At 61.9% G+C, this 25,503-nt stretch overlaps 1 protein-coding gene across 1 annotated transcript; it reads left to right on the top strand.

Annotated features, from left to right (window-relative positions):
• The first annotated feature begins 80 nt into the window (after positions 1 to 80).
• Positions 81 to 24,907, top strand: DRC7 (dynein regulatory complex subunit 7). The gene is made up of 18 exons (XM_055145925.1): positions 81 to 99; positions 3,073 to 3,265; positions 3,427 to 3,601; positions 4,585 to 4,710; positions 5,780 to 5,974; positions 8,370 to 8,528; positions 9,880 to 10,098; positions 11,252 to 11,380; positions 14,349 to 14,421; positions 15,062 to 15,190; positions 15,370 to 15,498; positions 17,704 to 17,924; positions 19,218 to 19,433; positions 20,131 to 20,241; positions 20,483 to 20,593; positions 21,713 to 21,907; positions 23,460 to 23,599; positions 23,697 to 24,907. Exons 2-18 carry the CDS (start codon positions 3,081 to 3,083, stop codon positions 23,776 to 23,778), a joined length of 2,595 nt encoding a protein of 864 aa, XP_055001900.1. The 5' UTR covers positions 81 to 99; positions 3,073 to 3,080; the 3' UTR covers positions 23,779 to 24,907.
• The last annotated feature ends 596 nt before the right edge of the window (positions 24,908 to 25,503 follow it).

Here is a 25,503-nt window from a genome sequence, read left to right as displayed (position 1 = left end):
TCGTCCAGACTGTCCAGAGAGAGGTGAGGGGGATCAGGGACTAGAGGGGGGTGGGGGGTGCTCAGCCCTGTCTGGCAGGAGGAGAGTGGGGTGATGTTGGTAAGGGGGCTTCCAGCTCTTCTCTTTCTGGGGGCATCTGTGTTAGTGTGTGTTTGTTTGTGTGTGTCTCTATGTGAGCACGTGTATATGGGAGTGTGTGAATGCGTGCATGTGTAGAGGGGTGTCCAGGTGTGGGTGTGTATGTGTCTCTAGGTGTCAGTGTGAGTGTGCGTATGTGAGGGTGTGAAAGGACATGTGCTATGTGAGTGTGTGTACATACATGGTATAAGTACATGTGAGACTGTGCACACATGTGTAGTGATGCATGTACGTGAGTGTGAGTGTGTGCGCACATGTGTGGTATGTGCTGTGTGTGTTCACGAGTGTATTAGTGTGTTCTTGTGTGTGCGCATGAGTGTGTGCATGCAGTGATATGTGTTGTTGAATGTGTGTGAGAATGTGTATATGTGAGTGTATGTTCTTGTGTATGTGTGTGTATGTGCACAAGTGTGGTTGCGTTGTATGAATGTGAGTATGTGTGAATATGTGAGTGTGCATGTGAGTATCTGAGTGTGTGTGGGGGTACATGTGAGTATTGTGTGAGTATGAGAGTGTGCATATATGTGTATACGTGATTGTGTATATGTGCATGTATATGTGAGTTTGCATGTGTGAAAGCATGTGTATGAGTGTGTCAATGTATGAGTGTGTGAGTACATGTGAGTGTATGAGTGTATATGTGCTGTGTGTTTGTGTATGAGTGTATGTGAAAGTGAGCGCATGAGCGTGTATACGTGTGTACATGTGAGTGTATGAGTGTGTGTGAAAGGGAGTGTATGAGTGTGTATACACGTGAATCTGTGTATATGTGAGTGTACATGTGTGTACATGAGTGTGTATGTATGAGTGTGTATACTTGAATTTTTGAGTGTGTGAACATTTGTGTGTCTGTATGAGTGTATAAGTATTGTGAAAGTGAGTGTACATATGTGTACGTGAATGTATGTACATGTGAGTGTATGAGTGTGTGTACATGTGAGCGTATGAGTGTGTGTACATGAGAGTTTATGAGTGTGTGTGTGAGTGTGAGTGTGTGTGCCTAGGAAGTGCTGCAGGGGTGGGTGGGGAGGGTCTCTGGGCAGGGCTGGGGGTGGGGGGTGAGAGAGCTGTCCCCAGCCTTCAGTAGCCCCCCTCTTCCTGGTGGCCGTGCCCGTCCCCGTGTTCTGGTGTTGCCCACACCTCAACTGAGGCTCCGTCCCCGAGCCGGCTCCTCGTGCCGAGTGGCGTCACAAGGGGGCAGACAGGATGGTCCCTGGGGAGGCGTCGGCACAGTGTCCGGGAGCAGGGGCTGGGGGAGCCGTGGGTGCTGGGCAGGGGTCGGTGCGGCCTCCCGGGGGCCGGCAGGGCCTGGGCGCGGGGTGGGCTCCCTTGCCTGCACGCGGGGCTGCTGTCACTGTTGTCGGCTGGGGCCTGCCTGGCGCTGCCTGGCGCCTGCTCCCCGGGCCCGAGGCTGGAACCGCGGCTTCTGCCCCGGAGCTGCTCGACCCCTGGCGTGAGGCTCGTCCATGGAGAAGTGAGGGGCCCGGCAAGGCCTGCGGGGACCCCCGGGGCCTCAGACAGGCTGACATTCCACTGAGGCTCACGTGTGCCCCTTGCCTCTGGCAGGGGGGAAACCGAGGCCAGGGTAGGGTAGGGGCCCTCCGGAGTCCCGGCGAGACAGAGCTCCGCGCCCTTCCCCGGGGCCCGGCCTTCTCTCGGGGCCTCTGGTCCTCTGGCTCCCGCCCGTCTGCACCAGGGGCAGGAGAATCTGGGGGGGCCCGTCTGTCTCCCCGCCTCGGGACCCTCTCACCCTCAGCCACCCGCCGGGCTGGATCTGCTGGCCTCACCCCTTCGCCCTGTCTGCCAGGGGAGCAGGTGTGGGCAGGGGCACAGGGCAGTCGGGCGGGGTCATGGAGCTGTGGGCGCCAGCACCAGACTCTGGCCGCTAATGTGGGGCCGGGTCTCCCCACGTTTCCCTGGGGCGCCGCTCGGGGCTCTCAGCGGGTGGGCGGGCTCTGGGCTCTCGGCCCTGCACCGCCCCGTCCCCCGGGGGCCATCCCCTGGCCCTGGGGCGCCCACCCCACTCTATTCCCAGGCGGTGAGAGCCCCCTCCTCGCCCCCCACAAGGGCGGCCAGGACTGGGGCTCAGCTGGGCACTGGCCGGTCAGCCGTGTGGTCAGCTGTGTGGTCAGCCGCGTGGTCAGCCTCGGGGGAGCTGGCACCCCGCACCCTGCTCCCCACTCGCTCCCCATCAGAGGCTTCTCCGTGCCCCCAAACTGACCTGGGTCCTGAGGGCTGACTGTCCCCCACACCTGCTGCTCCTTGTCCAGGTGCTGTAGTGGCCAAGTGATGCCACTGCCCCTCCTCTTCCTCTCTTCCTCCTCCTCCTCCCCTTTCCTCCCTCCCCCCTTCTTTCTTTCCTCCTCTCCTCCCCCTCCCCCCTTCTCCCTCTTCCTCCCCCACCTCCCCCTATTTCCTTCTCTCTCACCCTCATCCCCCCCATCATCTTTCTTCTCCTTTGGGGAGGGCGGGGCGGCTGGGGGGGCCACACCTGCAGTGCTCAGGGCTGGCTCCTGGCTCTGTGCTCAGGAAACCCTCCCGGCGGTGCTGGGGGCCCCTGTGGGGATTGAACCAGGGCGATCGCGTCCTGCCCGCGGTCCGATGGCGCCAGCCCCTCTCTCATTGTCTCGAACCTCGTCTCCTCTCACTGTTGCCCACAAGGCCTTGGCTCCAACTCACCGGCCGGCCCGCTGGCTCAGCTGGGGCTCCGCGGCAGGCCAGCGCCCGCCCCAGCCCTCCGAGCACTGCCCCAAGGAGCACTCTGGGCCCAGGGAGACGGTGGACTCGGTATCCAGGGCACGGTGCCTCCTCAGTGGGCCTGAACCACCCCCACCCGCCTCCCCACATCCGGTCCTGCCGACACCCCCTGCCCCACCCCCCCGCCAAGGCCAAGGCCGACACTGGACCGCGGCGGGCGCCCTTGTCCCCGCGCAGAGCCGGGGATGGAGGTGCTGAGCGAGAAGGTGGAGGAGGAGGAGCAGGCGGAGCGCGAGGACGCGGCCGAGCGGGGCGAGAAGGTGCTGCTGAGACCCCCGGAGCCGCGCTGGGAGGGGACCATCATGTCGCAGGAGACCGTGCGGGAGCTGGAGAAGAAGCTGCAGGACATGGACGTCGCCGTGCCCAGCCAGTGAGCGGGACGGGGACGTCAGGCTCCCCTGCCCTAGCTGTGTGACCCCGGGCCGCTCCCGCAACCTCTCTGTTCCCCGTCCTGGCCGCCGTGAGGGGGAGCGAGGGCGGGACAGAGCGGGGGGGGGGCAGGCTCTGATCCTCCCCATCTGGCGGCCACAGGACGGTTCCCAGCTTCTCCCTGGACACCTCCAAGCTGCCCCTCTCCTACCGGAGCAACTCGCCCAAGGAGGAGCGCCTGCTGCAGGTGGCCGACAACTTCTCCCGGCAGTACAGCCACCTGTGCCCCGACCGCGTGCCGCTCTTCCTGCACCCGCTCAACGAATGCCAAGTGCCCGTAAGGCTGGGGGGGCGGGGGGCAGGGGGCAGGGGGCAGGGAGGGGGCGGTGGCAGAGTGGGGAGGACAGACCTTAGGGCTGCACAGCTCAGGGCCACAGACCCCCACCTGAGTCCGCATGGGGCAGGGGGCTAGAGGGACTGGACTCCCCCCGGTGCCCCTCCCCAGAGCTGTCGGACACCCGATGCAGTGCCCAGCCTGAGCCCAGCCCTGCCAGGGCGGGGCACAGAAACCAGGGGCCGCCAGCAGGCCCGGACACTGCCCTGTCTGAGTGTCTCCAGGTCTGTCCTTGCCCTGCCAGGCTGCGACTCTTGGGCCTGCGGGGTGACAGTGCTCAGGAGCCCAGGGATCAAACTCGGGGTCCCGGGCCTGTTAGACGCGGGCCCCACGCACCCGGTGCCTCCTGGGGCCCCCGGCAGAGGGATCTGCTGCCAGCGTCTGAGACAGCGCCGGGGCCCCAGCACCTCGGGGAGGCCCCACCTGGCCTCATTCCCCCTACCCTGGAGTGATCCCTGAGCACCGAGCCAGGAGTCAGCCCTGAGCACCGCTGGGTGTGGCCCCGAGCAGAAACAGTTAAGGCCGAGGTTCCCACGGCCTCTTTTGCTCTGGAGCCACATTTCCCCTGCAGTGGACCCTGGGGGGTGTCCGGGAAGGGGCCTGCACGGAGGGGGGCTGAGGGGGCGCATGCTGGGGGGCCCGTCTGGAACCGGCTCGGGGCGCTGGTCTCCGCGGAGCGGTTCCGCCCAGCCCACGCCTCCGCCCAGCGCCAGCGGCCCCAGAGCCCGCCCCCCGCCCCCCCCCCCCCCCCCCCCGCTCTGGGCACCCAGACACGCCCACCACCTCCCGGGCCGCCCGCAGTCCGGGGACCTGCCGCCCGGGCGGGGGGGGGGGAGGGGCGGGGGGCTCGGGCTGTGTGTGTGGGGGGGGTCTGGCCAGGCTGCCCCCAGGCGCTGTCGCGGTCAGTGCGGCTGTCCCCTCCGCAGAAGTTCCTGAGCACCACGCTCCGGCCCACCCTGACGCCCCACCCCGAGCTCTACAACTGGGACACCTGCGCCCAGTTCGTCTCCGACTTCCTCTCCATGGAGCCCCTGCCGGACCCCCTCAAGCCGGTGAGCCCCCCACCCCCACCCCCGCTCCCTGGGGTCTCCTTCCCTCAGCTCACGGCCCGCGAGGGGCACGCAGGGGCCCCGCTGGGCTCCAGCCTCAGCCACTAGTGTCCCCCAGAGCCCCGTTGGTGACAGGGACCGGGCCCAGAGAGAGGCTGACACCTGCCTGAGGGCGCACAGCAGCAAGCCCGGTCTTGCCCCCCACCCCCTCCACACACACACCACTCTTCCTGGCCCTAGAGTCTCCCTCTCCTGAGTTCAGGGGATGGGAAAGGAGAGGGCGGGGGAGGTGACAGCTCTTTGGCTTCACCTCAAGAGGGGAAGGAGGACCAGAGCAATAGCACAGCGGGGAGGGCGTTTGCCTTGCACACTGCACGGTTCGATTCCCAGCATCCCACATGGTCCCCCAAGCACCGCCAGGAGTAACTCCTGATTGCATGAGCCAGGAGTAACCCTGTGCATTGCTGGGTGTGTGTGACCCAAAAAGAAAAAAAAAGAAGGGAGGAGAAGAAGATGAAGAAGAGGAGGAGGAGGAGGAGGAGGAGGAGGAGGAAGAGGAGGAAGAAAAGGAGGAGGAGGAGGAAGGAGGAGGAGGAGGAGGAAGGCGGAGGAGGAGGAGGAGGAAAAGGAGAAGGAGGAGGAGGAAGAGGAGGAAGAGGAAGAGGAGGAAGAGGAGGAGGAGAAGAAGAAGAAGGAGGAGGAGGAGGAGGAGGAGAGGAGGAGGAAGAGGAGAAGGCGGAGCAGAGGGAGGAGGAGGAGGAGGAGAAGAAGGAGAAGAGGAGGAGGAGGCAGAGGGAGAGGAGGAGGAGGAGGAGAAGGTGGAGGGAAAGGAGGAGGGCGGTGGAGGGTCTGAGGCAGGAAAGGGTGGGCTGGAAGGCGCCCACAGACCACAGCCAAAGCAGCATTCCAGAAGCTTCCGCCATCCACCAGGTCACCGCCCCACCCGGAACATTAAGGCCGCCCTTCCCAGACACTCCCCCCCCACGGAGATGAGGACCCAGATCCAGGGCACGGTGGGGGCCGGGGGAGCCGCGGGGTGGGCTATGCTGAGCCGCGGGCCTGGCCGTGGCAGCCCCCGTCCCTGCACTCCTCGACCACGGTGCTCAAGGACCAGAAGGGGAACTGCTTCGACTTCAGCGTGCTGCTGTGCTCCTTGCTCATCGGCGCCGGCTACGACGCTTACTGCGTCAACGGCTACGGCTCCAGGAACCTGTGCTCCATGGACCTCACCCGGGAGGTGTGCCCGCTCACCGTGAAGCCCGAGGAGGTACCAGCCCCGCCACGGCCTGCTGGGGGTGGGGGGTGGCAGCCGCCCTCAGGCAGTGCCTCAGGACCCGGGCCACTGCCTGTGGTACTCGGCCAGCCAGGCCAGGGGCTCAGTGCTCAGGCTAGCGGGGCTGTCTGGGGAGAGCCTCGCAGTGGGGGCCCAGCGCTCCCGGGCCCCTCCCTCTCCTGGACTCCTTGCCCCGGTGCTCTGTCTGGCCCCAAGGCCTTCCACGGGGCCTGCTCCCTGCTGCCCCAAGCTCAATCTTGGCTGCTGGGCTCCCTCACAGGGCAGGTGTGTGAGGGCCACGGGGCTCCTACTGGTGTGTCCTGCATCAGGCGCAAGCTGAGAGAGCCGTCCTAGCATCACCTCCACACTGTTGCTCAGGAAGCTGCTCCTTCCTGTCCAGGGGTCCGAAAGGGCGGAGGTGGATGGTCGGGCCATTTGGTCCTAATGAACCATTTATTTATTTTTTATTTTTTTATTTTTTGCTTTTGGGGTCACACCCAGCGATACTCAGGGGTCACTCCTGACTCTGCACTCAGGAATTACCCCTGGCCGTGCTCAGGGGACCATATGGGATGCTGGGAATCGAACCCGGGTCAGCCGCGTGCAAGGCAAACGCCCTACCCGCTGTGCTATGGCTCCAGCCCCTCCTAATGAGCCATTTAAACTCCAAAAGAAAGGAAGAAGCCACCAGCGGGTTGCACAGAGGGGGCAAGCAGAGGGGTGGGCGTGTTTAGGGCATACCCGGGGAGGAAGGTCTCCGAGTGCACCACCCCAGCTGGCCCCATGCTACAGCTGTGTCTGTCTGTCTGTCTGTCCGTCTGTCTGTTGGCTCAGAGTGAGCTGAAAGGGTCTGAGCCGTCACAGAGCGTCTCTTTGTCTTAGCGAAGAGCTGTTCCACAGGTAGAAAATACCCTTCCCAGGCTGGTCTCATCCCAGGATCCAGGGGCCGGGCAACAGTACAGCGGGGAGGGCGCTTGCCTTGCAGGCGGCTGAGCGGGTCAATCCCTGCACCCTCTCTGGTCTCTTGAGCATGCCAGGAGTGACGCCTGAGCAGCACCGGGTGTGGACAAACCAAGGCAACAAACCTCCCAGGATTCAGGGTCAGGGCTCGGGGGCTTGGCAGTTCAGGGCTGGGCCTGGGTACTGCTGAGCACTGTGGGAGCGCCCTCTGCTGGAGGGAGGAGAGAAGGCGTCTTGCGCTCTCAGGGTCCCGGTCCTGGAAAAAGGTTAGAAATACGCCTGGTTGCTTTGGACTCCCGAGACCTGGAGTATCCCACACGGGCCTCTCCGCTCCCCCGGGCGCTCAGCACGGAAGCGCTGCCAGCAGGGGTGAGAGGTGGGTGGGCACCTGCCTGGTCCTCACAGCAGTGCTCTTGGCCGGCAGCCCCTGCTCTTAGGGAACGTGGGCGCCAGGGAGCGAAGGAATTGTGGCCAGGTCAGACAGCGGGAGCTGGGGCGGGGTCCGGAGGCCTCGAAACCCAGAGCCCCTTGGCTCTCCCCCAAAGCCGTCCCGGGCCCATCACCCCCTACCACACATTCGTATAACACATGCACACACGCACATGCACACATACAGGCATGCACAGGCATACACACTTGCACACAGGCACACAGCTGCACACACGCATACACTCATGGACACATACATAAAAGCCATATACTCAGGCACACAGACATGCACACATATGTGCTCGCTTGATCTCTCTCTCTTCTTCCTTGTCCCCAGTAATCTTTTTCAGGGAGTGGGACACACCCAGTGGTGCTCAGGGATTCCTCCTGGCCCTGCACTCAGGAATTACTCCTGGTGGTGCTCAGGGGACCATCTGGTATGCCAGGGATCGAACCCCAGTCAGCCGCATGTGAGGCAAGCACCCTCCCCACTGTGCTATCACTCTGGCCCTCCCAGTAATCTTGGTAAGTCAATACAGGAAACCCTGCAATGTCCAGACTGGAGACCCCCATGACAGTGGTTTGCCCCCATATGAAGACAGCACGTGGCAGGGCGTGAGCACAGCACATGGCAGGCCGTGAGCACAGCACGTGGCAGGTGTGAGCACAGCACGTGGCAGGTGTGAGCACAGCACGTGGCAGAGCGTGAGCACAGCACGTGACAGGGCATGAGGACAGCACGTGGCAGGCCGTGAGCACAGCACGTGGCAGGTGTGAGGCCAGTACGTGGCAGGCTGTGAGCACAGCATGTGGCAGGTGTGAGGCCAGTACGTGGCAGGGCATGAGGACAGCACGTGGCAGGGCCTGCCCCTCTCTGAGCAGCAGTGGGGCCCTTCCCTCATCAGGGGCCGGGGAGTCGGGGCCGGAGGAGCGGCAGGGGTCGCCCTGAATGAGAATCACCAGGGCTGGGGCCCCTTCTCTCCCCTCCCTTCGGGTGCAGGTGGTCCAGGAGAAGGAGAAGCTGCCCACGAAGAAGTACACCATCAAGCCCCCCAAGGACCTGACCAGCAGGTTCGAGCACGACCAGGAGGAGAAGAGGAAGAAGGCGATGCGCGAGGAGGAGGAGAAGCAGAGGAGGAAGGAGGAGGAGCAGCTCCTGGTGGGCCCCCCACCCCCACCCCCGGCGGCTCAGCTGGGGGCGGGCGCGGGGCCTGGAGAGAGAGCTCATGCCTGCCCCCCACCCTGCCGGGCTGTGTCGGACCCGCGGGCAGCCAGCTTCCAACGGGGGCTTCTTTCCGTGTCAGGGCGTGTGGCTCACAGTCGCTCCCGGCGGAGTTGCAGGCCCAGTGTCCCGCCACCGTGAGGGGGACTCCTGGAGTGGGGCTCACCCACTCCACATCTGGAGCCATCCCCCACCCTCCTCCAGGCTCCCCTCCTCCCTCCCTCCCTCCTCCCTCCCTCTTTCCTTCCTTCTCCCCTCCCTCCCTCCCTCCCTCCCTCCCTGCCTTCTTCCCTTTCTTCCTCCCGTCCACCCCCAGCTCCCTGTCCTCACACGGCTCCCAACTCTTTGACCTCTCACCCCTCCTCCCGGACATCCTTTCAACCTCCCACCTCATGCCCAGCTTTCCTCCCATCTACTCATCTTTCCACCCACGCACCCACCCCCCACCCATCCACCCACCCACTCATCCACACACCCACTCATCCCACTCACCCTCCATTCCACCGATCCACCCACCCATCCATCTACTCATCCACCCATCCACACACCCACTCATCCATCCATCCATCCATCATCCATCCATCCATCCCTCCACCCACCCATCCATCCATCCATCCATCCATCCATCCATCCACACACACCCATCCATCCACACACACCCATCCATCCATCCATCCATCCATCCATCCATCCATCCATCCATCCACACACCCACCCATCCACCCATCCATCCATCCATCCATCCATCCATCCATCCACACACACACCCATCCATCCATCCATCCAACCATCCATCCATCCATCCACACACACACCCATCCATCCATCCATCCATCCATCCATCCATCCATCCACACACCCACCCACTCATCCACCCGTCCATCCACCTTCCCAGCTTTCCTTGCCTCCATTTACCCTCCCAACTTCCCTCCCACCCCCTTTCTTCCTTCCCTTCCATGTTGTATTCCCTGAGCTTCCCCTCCGGTCCAGGCCCCGGAGACACACAGGCGCACACGACACCCGGGGACCAGCCCAGGCGGCCCTGCAGTCCCCTCTCCCGGGTGTCCTCTCGCCTGAGTCAGAGGAGGGTGGCCGGCACCTCGACTTCCCAGAGCCTGAGGTCCAGCCTGGCCTCCAGGGAAGAGGGCGGCCCCGTGGGAGAATACCGGGGCTCGGCCAGCAGTGTGGCCTGGGTCAGATCCCAGCTCCCCTGGACCGGGGCAGCGGCGTGTGCAGGCCCCCTGCTGCCCCCCCCCACCAGGCCGCCGCTGCCCCCTTCCCCGTGCAGGAGCTGGAGAAGGAGGGTGCCGACCCCCTGCACGGCCTGCGGGTGCACTCCTGGGTGCTGGTGCTGTCGGGGAAGCGCGAGGTGCCCGAGACCTTCTTCATCGACCCGTTCACGGCGCTGGGCTACAGCCCCGAGGACGACAACTTCCTGGGCATCGAGAGCGTCTGGAACCACAAGAACTACTGGGTCAACATGCAGGACTGCTGGAACGGCTGCAAGGTGCGGGGCGGGGAGAGGCGTGGTCAGTCGTCGTGGGGGCGGGGTGGCCGGGGAGAGGCGTGGTCAGTCGTCGTGGGGGCGGGGTGGCCGGGCAGGGGGCAGCCACCAGCCGTGGCCCCTTCCTGGGCGTCTCTCCAGTGCCCTCACACCCCACTCCCCTTCCACCGCTGGGACTTCCACCGCCCGGACCCTGTAACCATTACCCCCAGGGAACCACAGACCGAACGAAGACTTTGGGGCCGCAGAGATAGTCCCGGGGGCGAGAGCCAGGAGGAGACCCTGGCAATGCCGGGTGAGGCCCAGCCCCAGCCCAGAGAAGCTCAGAAGGGCTCTGACCCGGGCCACAGGGAGGCAGCAGGCTGTGAGGACGTGCTGTGTGCTCCGGGCTTTGCTGCTTCATCTTGATCTAGAGAACAAAGCAGAGTGTTGGGGGCTGGAGCGATAGCACAGCGAGGAGGGCATTTGCCTTGCAAGCGGCCAACCTGGGTTCGATTCCCAGCATCCCATAGGGTCCCCCGAGCACCGCCAGGAGTAATTTCTGAGTGCAGAGCCAGGAGTAACCCCTGAGCATTGCCAGGTGTGACCCCCCCTCTAAAAAAAAAGAAAGCAGAGTGTCTAGCCAGCCCATACCACTAAGGAGGTGCCAAAAGTGGGTACACCCCGAGGAAGCCTGCCCACCCCCCACCTCCCAGCCAGAGTCTGGCTCTGAGGGGAGCTCCCCACCCAGGGTCAGACACACAATGAGGACAGAGCCAGGCAGCCCCTTGACAGGCCCAGGAAGATGCCCTTGGGCTCCGAGCTCTCTCCCGAATGAGGGTGGGGCGTGCTCTGCCAGGGCAGTGGATGGGAAACCAAGGGTGGGGTGGGGGGCGGGGGTCCCTCCACAGCTGGGAGAGACCTCTTGGAGGAGAGCCCCAGCTCAGGGGGCCTAGCTGGTCAGAAGGCAGAGAGGCACGGAGGCATGGCTTCCCTGGGCCTCCGCCATCCCACCGCACGGCACGGCCTCTCCGGAGACCGCCAACCCAAGGGGAGGGGGTGTGTCTTCACGGGGGCTGGAGGGGGTTTGGGTCCCTCGAGGACAGGGCTGGGCCAGGACCCCCTCTCCCCACCTGCTGGCCATGGGGGCAACTCAGCCGGGCCCCTCTGCCCCCAGGACATGGCCTTTGACCTGGGGGACAACGTGCAGTGGGAGTACATGCTGGCGGGGACCGACAAGCCGCAGCTGGCCCCGGCGGAGGAGGAGGACGAGACCATGATCGACGACGAGGACCTGCAGAACCTGGTGCGTCGGGCGTGCTGTCTAGACCCCTCGAGGCGGCAGGGTCCGGCCCAGCTGGCATCGTGCCACGGACGGGCACCCCGAGGTCCCAGGGAGAAGGGAGGGCGGGGGCTGCCACCCGGGCACCCGTCTCCTCTCGCCCTAGGCCGAGGCGCTGCCTTCGCACCCCTCGGGGCCCCAGGCCAGAGAGGTCTTGCTTCAGACCCCCTGCGTGCCTGGCCACCGGGGTCCCACTCACGTCCCCAGACCCCTCCCTCCCTGCCACCTTGGGATCTGCCCTGCCCCACTGTGAGCTTTCCTTGTCCCGTCTCTCCCGGGCAGGACTCTCAGTGGCCACACCTGGGGTGAATGCCCCACTGCTCGAAGGCTCCATTCCCCCGAGGTTGTGTGTGTGTGTGTGTGTGTGTGTGTGTGTGTGTGTGTGTTCTTGCCAACCTGAGCCACTGGGCCCATCTGCTGGTGCCCCTGTAGCCGGCTACAGACCGCAGGGCTGAAAGACGAGAAGTCTGAGACCAAACGGTCCATGAGGTTGGGGTTTTATTTGCAGGGAGGGTGGGGGGTGCACACCTGGCCAGTGCTCATACACACACACACACACACACACACAGACATAGACACAGACACACATAGACACACACAGACACACACACAGAGACACACACAGACAGACACAGACACAGACACACACAGACGCACACAGACACACATAGACACACACAGACACACACACAGACACACATAGACACACACAGACACAGACACACACGGACACACACAGACACACACAGACACACATAGACACACACAGACACACATAGACACATAGACACACATAGACACAGGCACACACACAGACACACACAGACACACACAGACACAGGCACACACACAGACACACACAGACACACATAGACACACACAGACACACACACACATATACACACACCTGGCCAGTGTTCAGGGGAGGGTTACTCCTGGCTCTGCATTCAAAAATCACTCCCGGCGGTGCTCGGGGGACTGTCTGGGGTGCGGGGATCAAACCTGGGTTGGCCGTGAGCAGAGCCAGCGCCCTCCCCGCTGTGCCGTCCCCCCGGCCCTCCGCGGGCCCGAGGTTTCCCGTCTGTCTGGATGGTCATCTGCCCCCCCAGGGCCCCAACGCCCCCTCCCTCCCTACATCCTGCTCGAGTGCGCTGTGGTCCACGGGGCTGAGGCGGAGCTAGGGCCTCCCCGCCCCCACGGCCACCAAGGGGCCTGGTCCCAGGCTGCCCTGCGCGGGTGGCACCCGTGGCACAGGGGGAAGGAGCTCCCCTGAGGCCGCAGGGCTGGGGCTCGAGCCGGGGTTCCACAGCCCGGCTCCCAAAGCGGGTTTCTCACCGGCAGGAGCCTCGCGGAGCCCTGCCAGTGTGCTTGGAAACGGCTCCGCCTCAGGGTCTCGGAGAGGGGGGGGAGGGGGTGGTGGTGGCTGGGGGCCACATCAAAGTCCTGTGGCCAGGACGCAGAGCTCTGCCACAAGACACGTTGTGCGCCGGGCTCCCGGGCCGTGAGTAGGACGCCCCCTGCTGGCCACAAGATGCATCCGCATGAGATGGGCCAGGGCTGGAGAGAAATTTGGAGAAAAGGGTTTGCTTGTTATCGTTTTTTTAACTTCATATTTAAACACCAGGGTTTATAACAAGTTGCTCAAGATACAGCTGTTTCTGGCATTCCGTGTTCCAATCCCACACCCGCGTGTCCTTCCCTCCACTGCTGTCCCCGGTGCCCATCCCCCTAGCCGGCCCGGAAGAGTTTATTTCACACTGCTGCTTGCAACAAAAAGGCAAATGGAATTACTGAAAAATATCCCAGTCAAAGACAATCTGTGAGGGGCTGGAGCGATAGCACAGCGGGGAGGGCGTTTGCCTTGCACACGGCCGACCCGGGTTCGAATTCCAGCATCCTATATGGTCCCCTGAGCACCGCCAGGAGTAATTCCTGAGTGCAGAGCCAGGAGTAACCCCTGTGCATCGCCGGGTGTGACCAAAAAAAAAAAAAAAAGAAAAGACAATCCGTGAAAACTGGGCTGTCCTACACTTGGGGCCATTGGCGCCATCGCCGAGGGTGTGGTTTGCCGGCCGCTGTCTCAGCTGGGCCTTCTGTGCTGCTGCATCGGCGTCCTTCCACGCTGCTTCCCCGGCTGACTGGCTCTGCTCCCCCTGGGCTGACGGCACTGTGGCACGTGCAGGTGTCCCGTGGCTGAATACGCAGCCGCGGGCTCCAGGAGGGCCAGGACCTGTAGAACCGGGGCCACTCTTGGCCCTTGTCTGCGGAACCGTTAGGAGGGAGGGAGGGGAGGGGAGTGACGGTTTTCAGAAGAGAACACGGTCTCTTCAGGCGCGAAGGACTGAGGGCACCGGGCTCAGGCTGAGGCGTAGACAAATCCCCGAGCGGGAAGTGGGCCGGGATGAGCAGAGGTGACCTGGGTCGGTGCCGCCAACGAGCCGAGGGCCCCCGTGACGAGATCGGGCCGCCGAGCCCGGGCGGGCAGGTGTGTGGAGAGAGAGCAGAAGGCGCAGCCACCGAGTCTCGACGGCCCGGGCTGGTCAGCGTCAGGAAACTGAGGCTCAGAGACTCACAGGCCCCCAGGGGCCCAGTGCTGGCTCCCTCTGGGCTGCAGGAGGACCTGCCCCTTCTCTGCTTTCTGGGCCACGCCCAGTGTGATGAATCCCAGCTCAGTGCTCCGGAGCCACTCCTCGTAGTGCTCTGGGGACCGTGCGGTGCTGGGATGGGGCATGGTCCCCCGGGCTGGAAGCCCCCCTCTCTCTCAAAGGGCCCAAAAGGGGTGTGCAGGGGTGGGGGGGTGTTGGGGCACACGGGACTGTCCTGAGGCAAGGCTCCGCGGGGGGGGGCGGGAGGGGGAGCCAGGGATCCAGCGTGCTGCGGCCTCTGAGCTCTCCCCGCCGTTCCCCTGAGCTCTCCCCGCCGTTCCCTGCAGGGCAAGGAGGAGGAGAGCCTGGGCCTAGACATGCCGCCCTCCTGGGTGGAGCAGATCCAGATCTCCCAGGAAGGTAGGTGCCCGGGCTCCGGGGGCCCAGGACGAGGGAGGGAGCCGGGAAAGACCAGGAGGGGAGGAGGGGGGCCCTGGCCGCTCCCCTCCACCTGTGGTCAGGCAGAGTGGGGTCGAGCAGGGGTGCAGCTGCAGGTGGGGAGGGCGACAGCCCCTCTACCAGGTGGGAAGGGGGAGAGACGGGGCCTGAGAGCCAGGCGTGGGTTTGGGGGCGAGGGTTTGGGGGCGGGGGTGGGTATGAAGGGTTGTTCCTGCCGGCCGTGGAATCCAAGCTGAGTTTTCTGAAGAAGCCTGTGCAGATAAACTCGGAGGGGACAAGGATCGGGGGCGCGTGGGGACGGGGGCTCGGGGTGAGGCGGGGGGTTGGCAAGCCCCCTTGGTGTGAGGGCAGGGGTTGGAGCTGCTGCCTGCCCCAGCGTCCCCTCCAGGGCAGGGCGGGACTCGGACGGGCTTCAAGGCCGCGGTGCATGGGAGTGTGTGGGCGTGGGGGTGGGGGCAGGCATGCGTCTGTGCGCTCAGGCGTGCGTGCATGTGGGCAGGCGTCTGTGGGTCTGTGCGGGGGGTGTGTGCGGGCATGCACGCGCGCGCGCGCGTGTGTGTGTGTGTGTGTGGACCCACCCTGCACACTCCTGTGTCCACAGCCTTCGAGACCCGCTGCCCCCAGGGGACGAAGGTGATCCACTACCGGAAAGCCAAGCTGGAGAAGTGGTGCCCGTACCTCAACAGCAACGGGCTGGTGACCCGCCTCACCACCTACCAGGACCCCGAGTGTACGGGGGCAGCCTGGCCACGGGGTGGGGGGCACTGGGCGGGCGGGTGTGGGGACTCTGGGCTGGGTGTGTGTGTGTGTGTGTGTGTGTGTGTGTGTGTGTGTGGCCAGTGGGGGGAAAGGGGGGGGTGGCTGGAGGCGGGTGCCCTCGAGGGCAGCAGTGACCGCCCAGGCCCACAGGCACGCAGGCCCTGGAGGTGAAGGAGTGGTTCGAGAACCGAGAGGACAAGCTGGAGCTGAAGCACACGGACCACACCACGGGGCTCATCACAGACTACTTCAAGCCCGGCCACCTCCAGGCCCTGCGAGGTGTGTGTCCCTGGGGCGCTGGGCGGGAACCTGCCCCCCAGACCCTCCCAGAGGGGGGAACTGCTCGTGCGAGGGGGAACCGGTCTCCAAGTATCCACTCGCTCTCCCGTCGGAGCCACAGAAACAGCCCCGCGGGCCTGCAGACCGGGTGGGTGGGAGTCCGGGAGTGGGGGGAGCCCAGGGAGCCCGCACGTGCCAGGAAAGCCCCCGCTGGGCCACCTGCCCCCACTGCAGCCGGGACCACGCTCAGGGCCGGCCCCTTTCCAGGAGGTCAGGGTGCAGGACAGTCAATCACAGGGGGAACCCGGGAGGCCGCCACCGAGGGCAGGACCTGTCTCAGCAGAGAGTCAACGGCTCCTACCCAGAGGTCTCGCAGACGCTAGGGTCAGGACGGCTGGCGGGGGGCTGAGCAGCCTCACTTGGCGGGCAAAGCGTTTGGTCAAATGAGACAGAAGCCGGGGGCTGGAGCAATAGCACGGTGGGTAGGGCGTTTGCCTTGCACGCGGCTGACCTGGGTTCAAATCCCAGCATTCCATATGGTCCCCTGAGCACCGCCAGGAGTAATTCCTGAGTGCAGAGCCAGGAGTAACCCCTGAGCATCTCCAGGTGTGACCCAAAAAGCAAAAAAAAAAAAAGAGACAGAAGCCTGGGGGTGGGACGATAGATAGCACAGTGGCGGGAAGCTTGCCTCGCACACGGCCGATCAGGGTTTGATCCGCAGGCCTGCCAGGAGTGATCCCTGAGCTCAAAGCCAGGAGCACTGCCGGGGGTGGCTTCAAAACTAAAGCAACACGGGGCCGGAGCGGTAGCGCAGCAGGGAAGGGCGTTTGCCTCGCATGCGGTTGGCCTGGGTTTGGCTCTTGGCATCCTGTAACGGTCCCCCGAGCCTCACCAGAAATAGTCCCTGAGCACAGAGTCCGGAGTAACCCCTGAGCACCACTGAGTGTGGACCAAAGACAAAACAGTAAGAGCAGAAAAAGCACGGACCATGAGTTAGCATGACAGGGCGGTGCCAAAGATGTGCATGTGTGTAAGGACGGCATGCTTGCGACATGTTTGCTGATATACAGTGCAGGTATCGGTAGCCTCTAAGCAGGTATCGGTAGCCTCTAAGGATGTGGCCAGGGGCTGTACTAAGAAGCATCTGGGCTTACAGGGAAAATAGGGCCAGGGCTCTGGGTTCTAAGCCTGCGTCAGTAATGGGCTGGAGCCTGGTTTTCCAAAGTCCTTACTTCATCAGGAAGCTGGCAGACATGAGGCTGGCGGGGTCGCCAGGCCTCCTCGGTTCCCTGCAGTCACGTGAGAGACGTCTTTGGTTTCTGAGTGTTCCCTTCCCCTCTCCAACAGCAGAGCCTTTTCGGAAAGGCAGCTGAGTAAAGTATATCAACATGAGTATTTAAAAATGCATGCTTGGGGCCAAAGCAAAAAAAATGTACAGCCGGTAGGGAGTTTGCCTTGCACGCAGCCGACCTGGGTTGGATCCCTGGCGTCTTATATGGTCCCCGAGCACCTCCAGAAGTAATTCCTGAGTGCAGAGCTAGGAGTAAACCCTGAGCATCACTGGTGTGACCTAAAAAAATTAACAAACGAACCAAAAAAATTGTCTTGAGCAAAAGCCAGGCAAGAGTGAAAAAAAAAAAATGCATTGCAGCAGCTCTTCCCGTTAGAACTGTCTTTGCCAGTGGTTCTCAGCCCCCAGGGGGCATGCGCTCCCTGTGGGCACCCCAGGACACGCCAAGGCCCCGCAGCTGAAAACTGTGATCATGAGGGGCCTCGGCATGAAACTCGGGCCTGCCCTGTACATCAGGAGGCCCGAGGAAGCAAACAAGCCAGAAGGAGGCCACGATCTGGAAAAGGCGGCTGACCCAAGCTCTCAATCGGACACAGAGTGAGGCCGGAACCTGCGGGGAGGGCACTTGCCTCTCACGCAGCTGACCAAGGTTCTATTCCCATCATCCCGTATGGTTCCCCGAGCATCCAGGAGCAATCCCGGAGCACAGAGCCCTGAGCATTGTCAGATCTAGCCCCTCCCCCAAAACAGAAACGGAACAAAAAGGTTGGAACCTGCCTCCGCACCCAGCTAGTCGGGGACCAGTCACAAACCTGATTATCGCTCCTGCGTGGGTCCCGGGCAGGGGAGGGCCAGTGGGGTTCTGGGTGCCCACCATCCCTCTCCAGACCCCCTCCCCACTGCGCCCTCCACAGTGCACTCTTACAAGTCGCTGCAGCCCGAGATGGACCGCGTCATGGAGTTTTACGTGTCGGCCCGCGTGGACGGCCTGGTGAAGCGGGAGGAGACGCCAAGGACCATGACGGAGCACTACCAGGGCCGGTCTGACTTCCTCACCTACCGCCACGTCATTTTTGGGCCCAGGACCAAGAAGCCGTCGGCCAACAGCTCTGAGTCGAACCCCCGGTCCATAGTGGTATGTGCTCTCTGTCGGGGGCTCAGCTTCCCAGACTCCCCGCCGGTGACCGGGACCCGAGTGCTTTATTCAGCACCCGACCCCAGGGATGCCTCGTGTCTGACAGGCCCCCCGGCTGCTCATCTCCTCACTGTGCTCCTGAGCATTTAGGAAACACGGGGAAATAGCAAGGGGGAAAAGATTGTATCTTAGAATGGTATCTCTTGGCTAGTTCACATTTGAGTTTCACAGGGTTGGGTTTCTTGTTTAGCTTTTGGGTTTGGGGAGGGCAGGGGGCATGTGGACGATGTTCCGGGGTTTTTCCTGGCTCTGCACTCAGAGATCACTCCTGGGAAGCTCAGGGGACCATACGGGATGCCGGGGGACCGAACCCGGGTCGGCTGTGTGCTAGGCAAGCGTTCTACCCACTATACTAGCTCTCTGGTTTTTAAGAACCTTTTCAAACTTGATCAAAAAGATGTGTGCGGGGCTAGAGTGACAGTCCAGAGGGTAGGGTGCTTGCCTTGCCTGCAGCTGACACAGGTTCGGTCCCCGTCATCCCATATGGTACAGCAAGGAGTGATTGCTGAGAGCAGAGTGAGGAGTAAGCCCTGAGCACAGCCAGGCGTGGCCCCTTCCTGAAAAAAAAAAAAAAAGGGTGTGTGGGGGCTAGAACAATAGTACATTGGGGAGGGCATTTGCCTTGCACTCGGCCAACCCGGGCTCAATCCTCGGCATCCCATATAGTCCCCCAAGCACTGCCAGGAGTAATTCCTGAGTCCAGAGCCAGTGCATTGCTAGGTGTGACTCAAAAAGCAAAAAAAAAAAAAAAGAAAAGAAAAGAAAGGCATGTGTGTGTGTGTGTGTGTGTGTGTGTGTGTGTGTGTGTGTGTGTAAAACCCTCGACCCCACTATTCATTAAGTCATGCCTTTTCCCTCCAACTAACAAGTGAAGGGTTTGGCCAACACATGATTGCCTTGCATGTGGCCAACACAGCCGTTTCAAGCCGTTCTCCAAAGCCTTTCTTCCCAGCAGGCAGAGCTGTGGGTGTTAAATCAGACCCCTGGGGAAGGGGGAGCCCCGGGGCCTGGAGGAGAGCAGGCAGAGTTGGGGGTGGGGAGCGGGAGAAGAGGTCCTGGGTGGGGGTGGGGGAGCAGGAGTAGCGGCCACCGGGAGTCCGTGGCCCCTCGCCGCCGCTGGTGGGTGGGGTAGGAGGGCCCGCCCGGGGGGAGCCCGTGGCGCGGGGGCGTCCGTCCCGCCCACTCCTGCAGAAATCTCCCCTCCCCACCCTCCGCGCGCCCTGGTGCCCCCAGAAAATCACGGAGCGCTTCTCGCGCAACCCCGCGGCGCCGGCGGACGAGGACGTGCAGGAGCGCACCTTCCTCGTCCCGGAGGAGCGCATCCAGCTGCGCTTCCACTGCCGCGAGGACCACATCACCACGTCCAAGCGCGAGTACCTGCGGCGCCTGGAGGTGGACAGCAAGGGCAACAAGATCATCATGACGCCCGAGATGTGCGTGAGCTACGAGGTGAAGAGCCGCGCCCCGCCCGCCCCGTCCCGGCAGCTCGGGGTGCCGCCCAGAAACTCATCTGGGGGGTGGGAAACGCAGAGCTCCCGCCGGGGCGCCCCTCTCTTGGCGGCCCCTCCGGCACCCCGCCGCTTTCCGCCCAGAAAGCCCACCCGTAGGCTGAGACCCCACTGCACTGTCCCGACCTGCCAGCAGGGGGCGACCCCGCCTCCCTTCCCCACCACTCGCACCTGCACCACGGGGCTCAGTCCTTGGACCCGCTTTCAAGCCCTCACTCTCTCTCTCTCTGCTCCTCCTCGGCCCCTCTGGTTCCTCTTCTGATATTATCAGTAGCTGTTTTGTGTGGGGCCACACCAGCTGGGCTACTCCTGGCTGAGTGCTCAGGGGATACTCCTGGCTGAGTGCTCAGGGGTTTCCCCTGCTAGTGCTCAGTGCTGGGCTAACTCAGGCTCCTGGGTGTTGGTTGAGCAGGCCCTCTTTGGGCTATTGCACAGTAGCCTCTGATGCCTGTTCACTGTCTTCCTAGTTGAGGAAACTGAGGCCCAGAGAGTTGAAGTGATTTCCCGGAACCCCCATGGCTCAAACTTGGGCCAAGAGACCAAAGCGAGAGTAGGGGGGGGGGTGTGCTTATTTGGCACGCGGCGGATGTGGGTTGGATCCCAGCATCCCCGGCATCGTGCGGCGTCTGTGGCCCCAGGTGGAGCCCCTGGAGCACACCAAGAAGCTCCTGTACCAGTACGAGAACATGATGCAGCTCAAGAAGGAGGAGAAGCTGTCCAGGCACCAGGCCTGGGAGTCCGAGGTGGAGGTGCGTGCGTGTGTGTGTGTACGTGTGTGCGTGTGTGCATGTGCGTGTGTGTGTGTGTGCATGCGTGCGTGTGTGCGTGTGCGTGTGTGCGTGTGTGTGTGCATGTGTGTGTGTGCGTGCGTGTGTGCGTGCGTGTGTGCATGTGTGTGTGCGTGCGCGTGTGCGCCTGCCCGCTGGGGCCGCCTCCCGCGCCCTCCCCAACCCCGCAGGCCCCGCCCATGCCGCCCGCCCCCCGCCGCAGGTGCTGGAGATCCTGAAGCTCCGTGAGGAGGAGGAGGAGGCGCACAAACTGACCGTCTCCATCTACGACAACAAGCGGAACGGCAAGAGCAAGGAGTACCGGGAGGCCATGGTGAGCGCCCCTGCCCGGCCCCGCTGGCCTGGCGCTGCCCCAGCACCCCCAGCCCACACACCCTGCCCGGCCCTGGGGGAGGGGGCAGGCTGGGCCACGCCACTGCCGGAAGCAGAATTAGGGGGCCCCGGTCTGGTCCTTCTCGCTGTAGTTTGCCCCAGAGAGCCCTCAGGACCCAGGCAGCTGCCAATGGCCCTCCCGAGACCGTGGCCTCAACACTGTGTGTGTGTGTGTGTGTGTGTGTGTGTGTGTGTGTGTGTGTCAGGGCTGGAGCGGTAGCACAGCGGGTAGGGTGTTTGCCTTGCATGCAGCCTACCCGGGGTCCGATTCCCAGAATCCCCATAGGGTCCCCTGAGCACCGCCAGGAGTAATTCCTGAGTGCAAAAGCCAGGAGTGACCCCTGTGCACTGCTGGGTGTGACCCAAAAGCTAAATAAATAAATAAATAAATAAAATCGTGACCATGTTCCCCAGGAAAGCTCTCCCAGGGCCTGCAGCCCAGCAGACCAGCTCTGCCCCAAGGCCTGGAGCACGGAGACTCGGGTACCCCTCTGCCTGCTCCCTCTTGGCCCCTCCTGAGCCCTCTTCCTGGCAAGAGGAGATTATTGAGAAGAGTTGGAGGAGGGGGAGGAGGAGCAGAGAATTAGATGTGGGGGGTCTCGGGGCCGAAGTGATGGTACAGTGGGTAGGATGTTTGCCTTGCATGCAGCCAACCCGGGTTCAATTCCCAGCATCCCATAGGTGCCCCCGAGCACCACCAGGAGTGATTCCTGGGTGCAGAGCCAGGAGTAGTCCCTAACGATCGCTAGGTATGACCAAAACGCCCCCTAAAAAATGGGTATTGGAGTCTCAGACCCCCTGGACACAGGTCCCGACCTCACACTGTCATGGGTTCACGGGCCTGCGTCCTAACCCCCAAGGGACACGAGGTGCCGGGGTGAACGAGGGAAAGGAGTGGGTGTTGGCAGTTCCTTTGTGTGTGTGTGTGTGTGTGTGTGTGTGTGTGTGTGTGTGTGTGTGTGTGAGAGGCAGACGCCCTGAGTCTTGCCTTTGCGGGACACTGAGTGGGCTGAAGCGCCCCCGGCCGACCTTGCTGCACCCCGGCCCCCGCCCCGCCCAGGAGCGCGTGATGCACGAGGAGCACCTGCGGCAGGTGGAGACCCAGCTGGACTACCTGGCCCCCTTCCTGGCCCAGCTGCCCCCCGGGGAGAAGCTGACGCGCTGGCAGGCCCTGCACGTCAAGGACGAGTGCCTCAACGACTTCAAGGAGCGGCTCATCGACAAGGCCAACCTCATCCAGGCGCGCTTCGAGAAGGTGTGTGTGTGCGCCGGGCAGGGCAGCCTCGGGACCGCCCTCCGACTCGCTTCTCTCCGTCTCGCGGGCCTGGGGGGACCAACGAGGGGACCCGTCGGGCTGTGCTCGGGGCCCGCAAAAGACTGAGTTGTTCTTTCTCTTATTTGTCAGGAGAAAAGGCAGGGGGAGATGTGTGGGTAGGGGGACGGGAGAGCAGGGTGGAGGGAGAGAGGGATGGAGTAGTGGAGGGAGGGGCGTGTGGAAGGATGATGTCCCTCCTGCCCACCCAGGGGACAGGAGGATGGTGGATAATGAAGAGACAGAGGGGTAGAAGGCTGGCGGGCTGGGTGGTAGGCGGAGGGATAGCAGATGAGTGATTGGAGGGAGGAAAAGATAGACAGAGGCCTGGAGGGGTGGGATGGAGGATGAACAGACCCAGGCGGCGGAGAGGAAGTGGGGTCACTGGATGATGCAGAGCGAGGATGGCGGGATGGAGGGAGGGTTCATGGAGAGATGGACAGATGAGTGCCTGGGGGGACAGGAGCAAGGACGGAGAGAGGGAGGGAGGGTGAAGGGCTAGGAGGAGGGATAGGGAGAAAGAAGGCAGATGGATAGGGCCAAAGCAGGGAGGGTGCTTGCCTTGCATGTGGCCAACCCAGGCTCAACCCCCGCACCCATGTGGTCCCCTGCACCTGCCAGGAGTGATCCCTGAGTGCAGATCCAGGAGTAAGCCCTGAACACTGCTGGGTGTGGAACAAAAATGAAAAAGATGGATGGAAGGATGGATGGATAGTTGATGGAGAGATGCGTGGATGGAATGATGAATGGATGGATGATGGAGGGAGGGAGGGATGGATGGATGATAGAGAGATGGATGAATGAATAGATAACGGATGGATGGATGATGGGTGGATGATGGAGAGATGGATGAATGGATAGATAACAGGTGGATGGATGATGGAGAGATGAATGGATGAATAGACAATGGAGGGATGAGTGGATGACGGGTAGAGGATGGTGAGCTAGATGGGTGGATAGATAGATGATGGAGGGATGGATGGAGAAATGATGGAGAAATGGATGATGGATGGGTGAAAGATGGATACCTAGAGGAATCAGAAAGTGGGTGGATGATTGGATGGGTCGAAGACAGAGGAAGGGATTAACAGAGTGATGGAGGGTGGGTGGGCACAGAGGTGGGAGGGGAGATACGGATGGTTTGTGACATCTCGGTCATCAGCGTGTTTTTCTTGGTCGGACACACACACAGTTCTTCCCGAGCACGTCACTCACTCTTCACAAAGGAGGAGGGAGGGCTGTGTGCCTCGTGCTGACAAGAAATTGGAGGCTTTGGAAATACCAGTGACCTGTCCAGGCCCACGGAACGGTCTCCACCCTGGTCCCTGCCCCCTGAGCAGGATTTCAGATTTCAGAGTGACCCCCACCCCCAGGGCACCCTGGGACCCTTGTCTCTGCTCCTGCGGCTTCTGTGCCTGGGATTGGTGAGCGTGAGCCTCGTGGGTGGGGGGCGTGAGCCCTCCTCAGTGCCCCCCTCCCCTCCCGGGGCCTGCAGGAGACCCAGGAGCTCCAGAAGAAACAACAGTGGTACCAGGAGAACCAGATGACGCTGACGACCGAGGACGAGGACGTGTACCTGAGTTACTGTTCCCAGGCCATGTTCCGCATCCGCATCCTGGAGCAGCGGCTCAACCGGTGAGGGGCCCCCGGCTGGCTGGGAGGACCCCCCCGGGGACTCGGGGACCCCCTGCGTGGCAACCCCGCCCTGCCGCTTGTCCTTCCCCCCGCCCAGACACAAGGAGCTGGCCCCGCTCAAGTACATGGCCCTGGAGGAGAAGCTGTGCAAGGACGCCCGCCTGCTGGAGTTCCTGTGACCCCGCGGGGCGTGGGAGGGACGTGGCAGGACAGCAGCCCTGTCCCCCCCCACATCGGGCCGCTCTGCTCCCGCCACCCCTCAGACGCCCGCCTCACTGCCACGCCACTAGCCACACTGTTCCTGCTGCTCCTGATTCCCCAGCGAATAAACACTTCCTGACTTGCCGTTTGGCATCTGCTCTCTCTCCGCCCCCCCCCCCCCCACTCCATGAGAGCTCGGGCACCTCTCGCCGCGCCGCCCCAGGGCCCACCTTCCTCCTCTGCTCCCAGGCCTCTCCTGGGGGGAGGCTGTGTCTGCAGCGCCTCCCGCAGTCCCTGGCACACCCGTTAGATCTCCGTGCGGCTGGAGGGTTCCAGCACCCACACCAGGCCTGGCGACTGCGTGCCCTGGAGAACCCGTCAGATCGCATGCCAGCTCCCTCTCCTCAGCCTCTATTTAGCCATCTGTGAAAGGGGACATTTGATTCAGTAAGATTTGCAGAGCAGCGAGAGGGTTCAGAGAACTAGAGCATGTGCTGGTTTTGTGTTTGTTTTGGTTTTTTTGTGTGTGGGGGGGGGGCACATGCAGAGATACTCAGGGGTTGCTCCTGGCTCTGTGCTCAGGAATTACTCCTGTCGGTGCTCAGGGGACTATATGAGATGCCGGGGGTCACGCCCAGGTCTGTCTCGTGCAAGGCAAGTGCCCTATCTGCTGTATTCTCTCTCTGGCTCCTGGAGCTCCTGTTTTGCAGGCGAGAGGCTAGATCCCCAGCACGGTCCCCTGAACACCAAGGGTGAATGACCTTTGAGCACCAACCCAGGAGTAGCTTTTGAGAACCGTTGGGTGTCACCCCAAAGACTAAAAGCAAAACAAGGCATTTGTAAGGCATAAAGAAAGTAGTCATTCATAGAAGGACTGCACTTATTTGTGGAGTATAGAATAACATCACATGAGGCTGACACCCAAGGACAGTAGATACAAGGGCCAGGAGGATTGCCCCATAGCTGGAAGACTGCTTCATGAGTGGAGGGGAGAAGGCAGGTGGAATAGAGAAGGAATCAGTAAGAAAATGATGGCTGGAGGAACCAGTTGGGATGGGAGATGTGTGCCGAAAGTAGATAATGGACCAAACATGATGACCTCTCAGTGTCTGTGTTGCAAGCCATAATGTCCAAAAGTAGAGAGAGAGTATGGGGAATATTGTCTGCCATGGAGGCAGGGGGAAGGTGGGAAAGGGGGGGATATATCCAGGATATTGGTGGTGGGGAATGTGCACTGGTGGAGGGATGGGTGTTTGATCATTGTGAGATTGTAACCCAAACATGAAAGCTTGTAACTATCTTGCGGTGATTCAATAAAATTTAAAAAATTTAAAAAAAAGAAAAAAAGTAGTCATTAAGGTTAGCTTTAAAATACAAATTAGCAAAATAAAATAAACTCTTTGAAATAAGGCACTAAAATGATCTAATCTACTTGAAATATATCATTTTCCCTCAATAAAGGTATCTTCTTTTTCATGATAAATGATCATGTTTGCTATACAAACAAATAGTAATGAACAATAAGTACTATATTATTTGAGACTATTAAAGTGTTGTGACACTTTTATAGTTTCACATTGACTGGTATAACGAATATACAGCAAAACACCATGCTGCGTGTTCTAAGTGGATGAATTGCACAGTATTTGAATAATCTCTCCATAAAATTACCAAATTAAAGTCGATACACTGTGCTGAAAATA

This window comes from Sorex araneus, chromosome 8 (assembly GCF_027595985.1).
Source record: "Sorex araneus isolate mSorAra2 chromosome 8, mSorAra2.pri, whole genome shotgun sequence".
NCBI lineage: Eukaryota > Metazoa > Chordata > Mammalia > Eulipotyphla > Soricidae > Sorex > Sorex araneus.
Note: the sequence above shows the minus strand (reverse complement) of the source record. Positions and strands in the feature narration are given on the sequence as shown.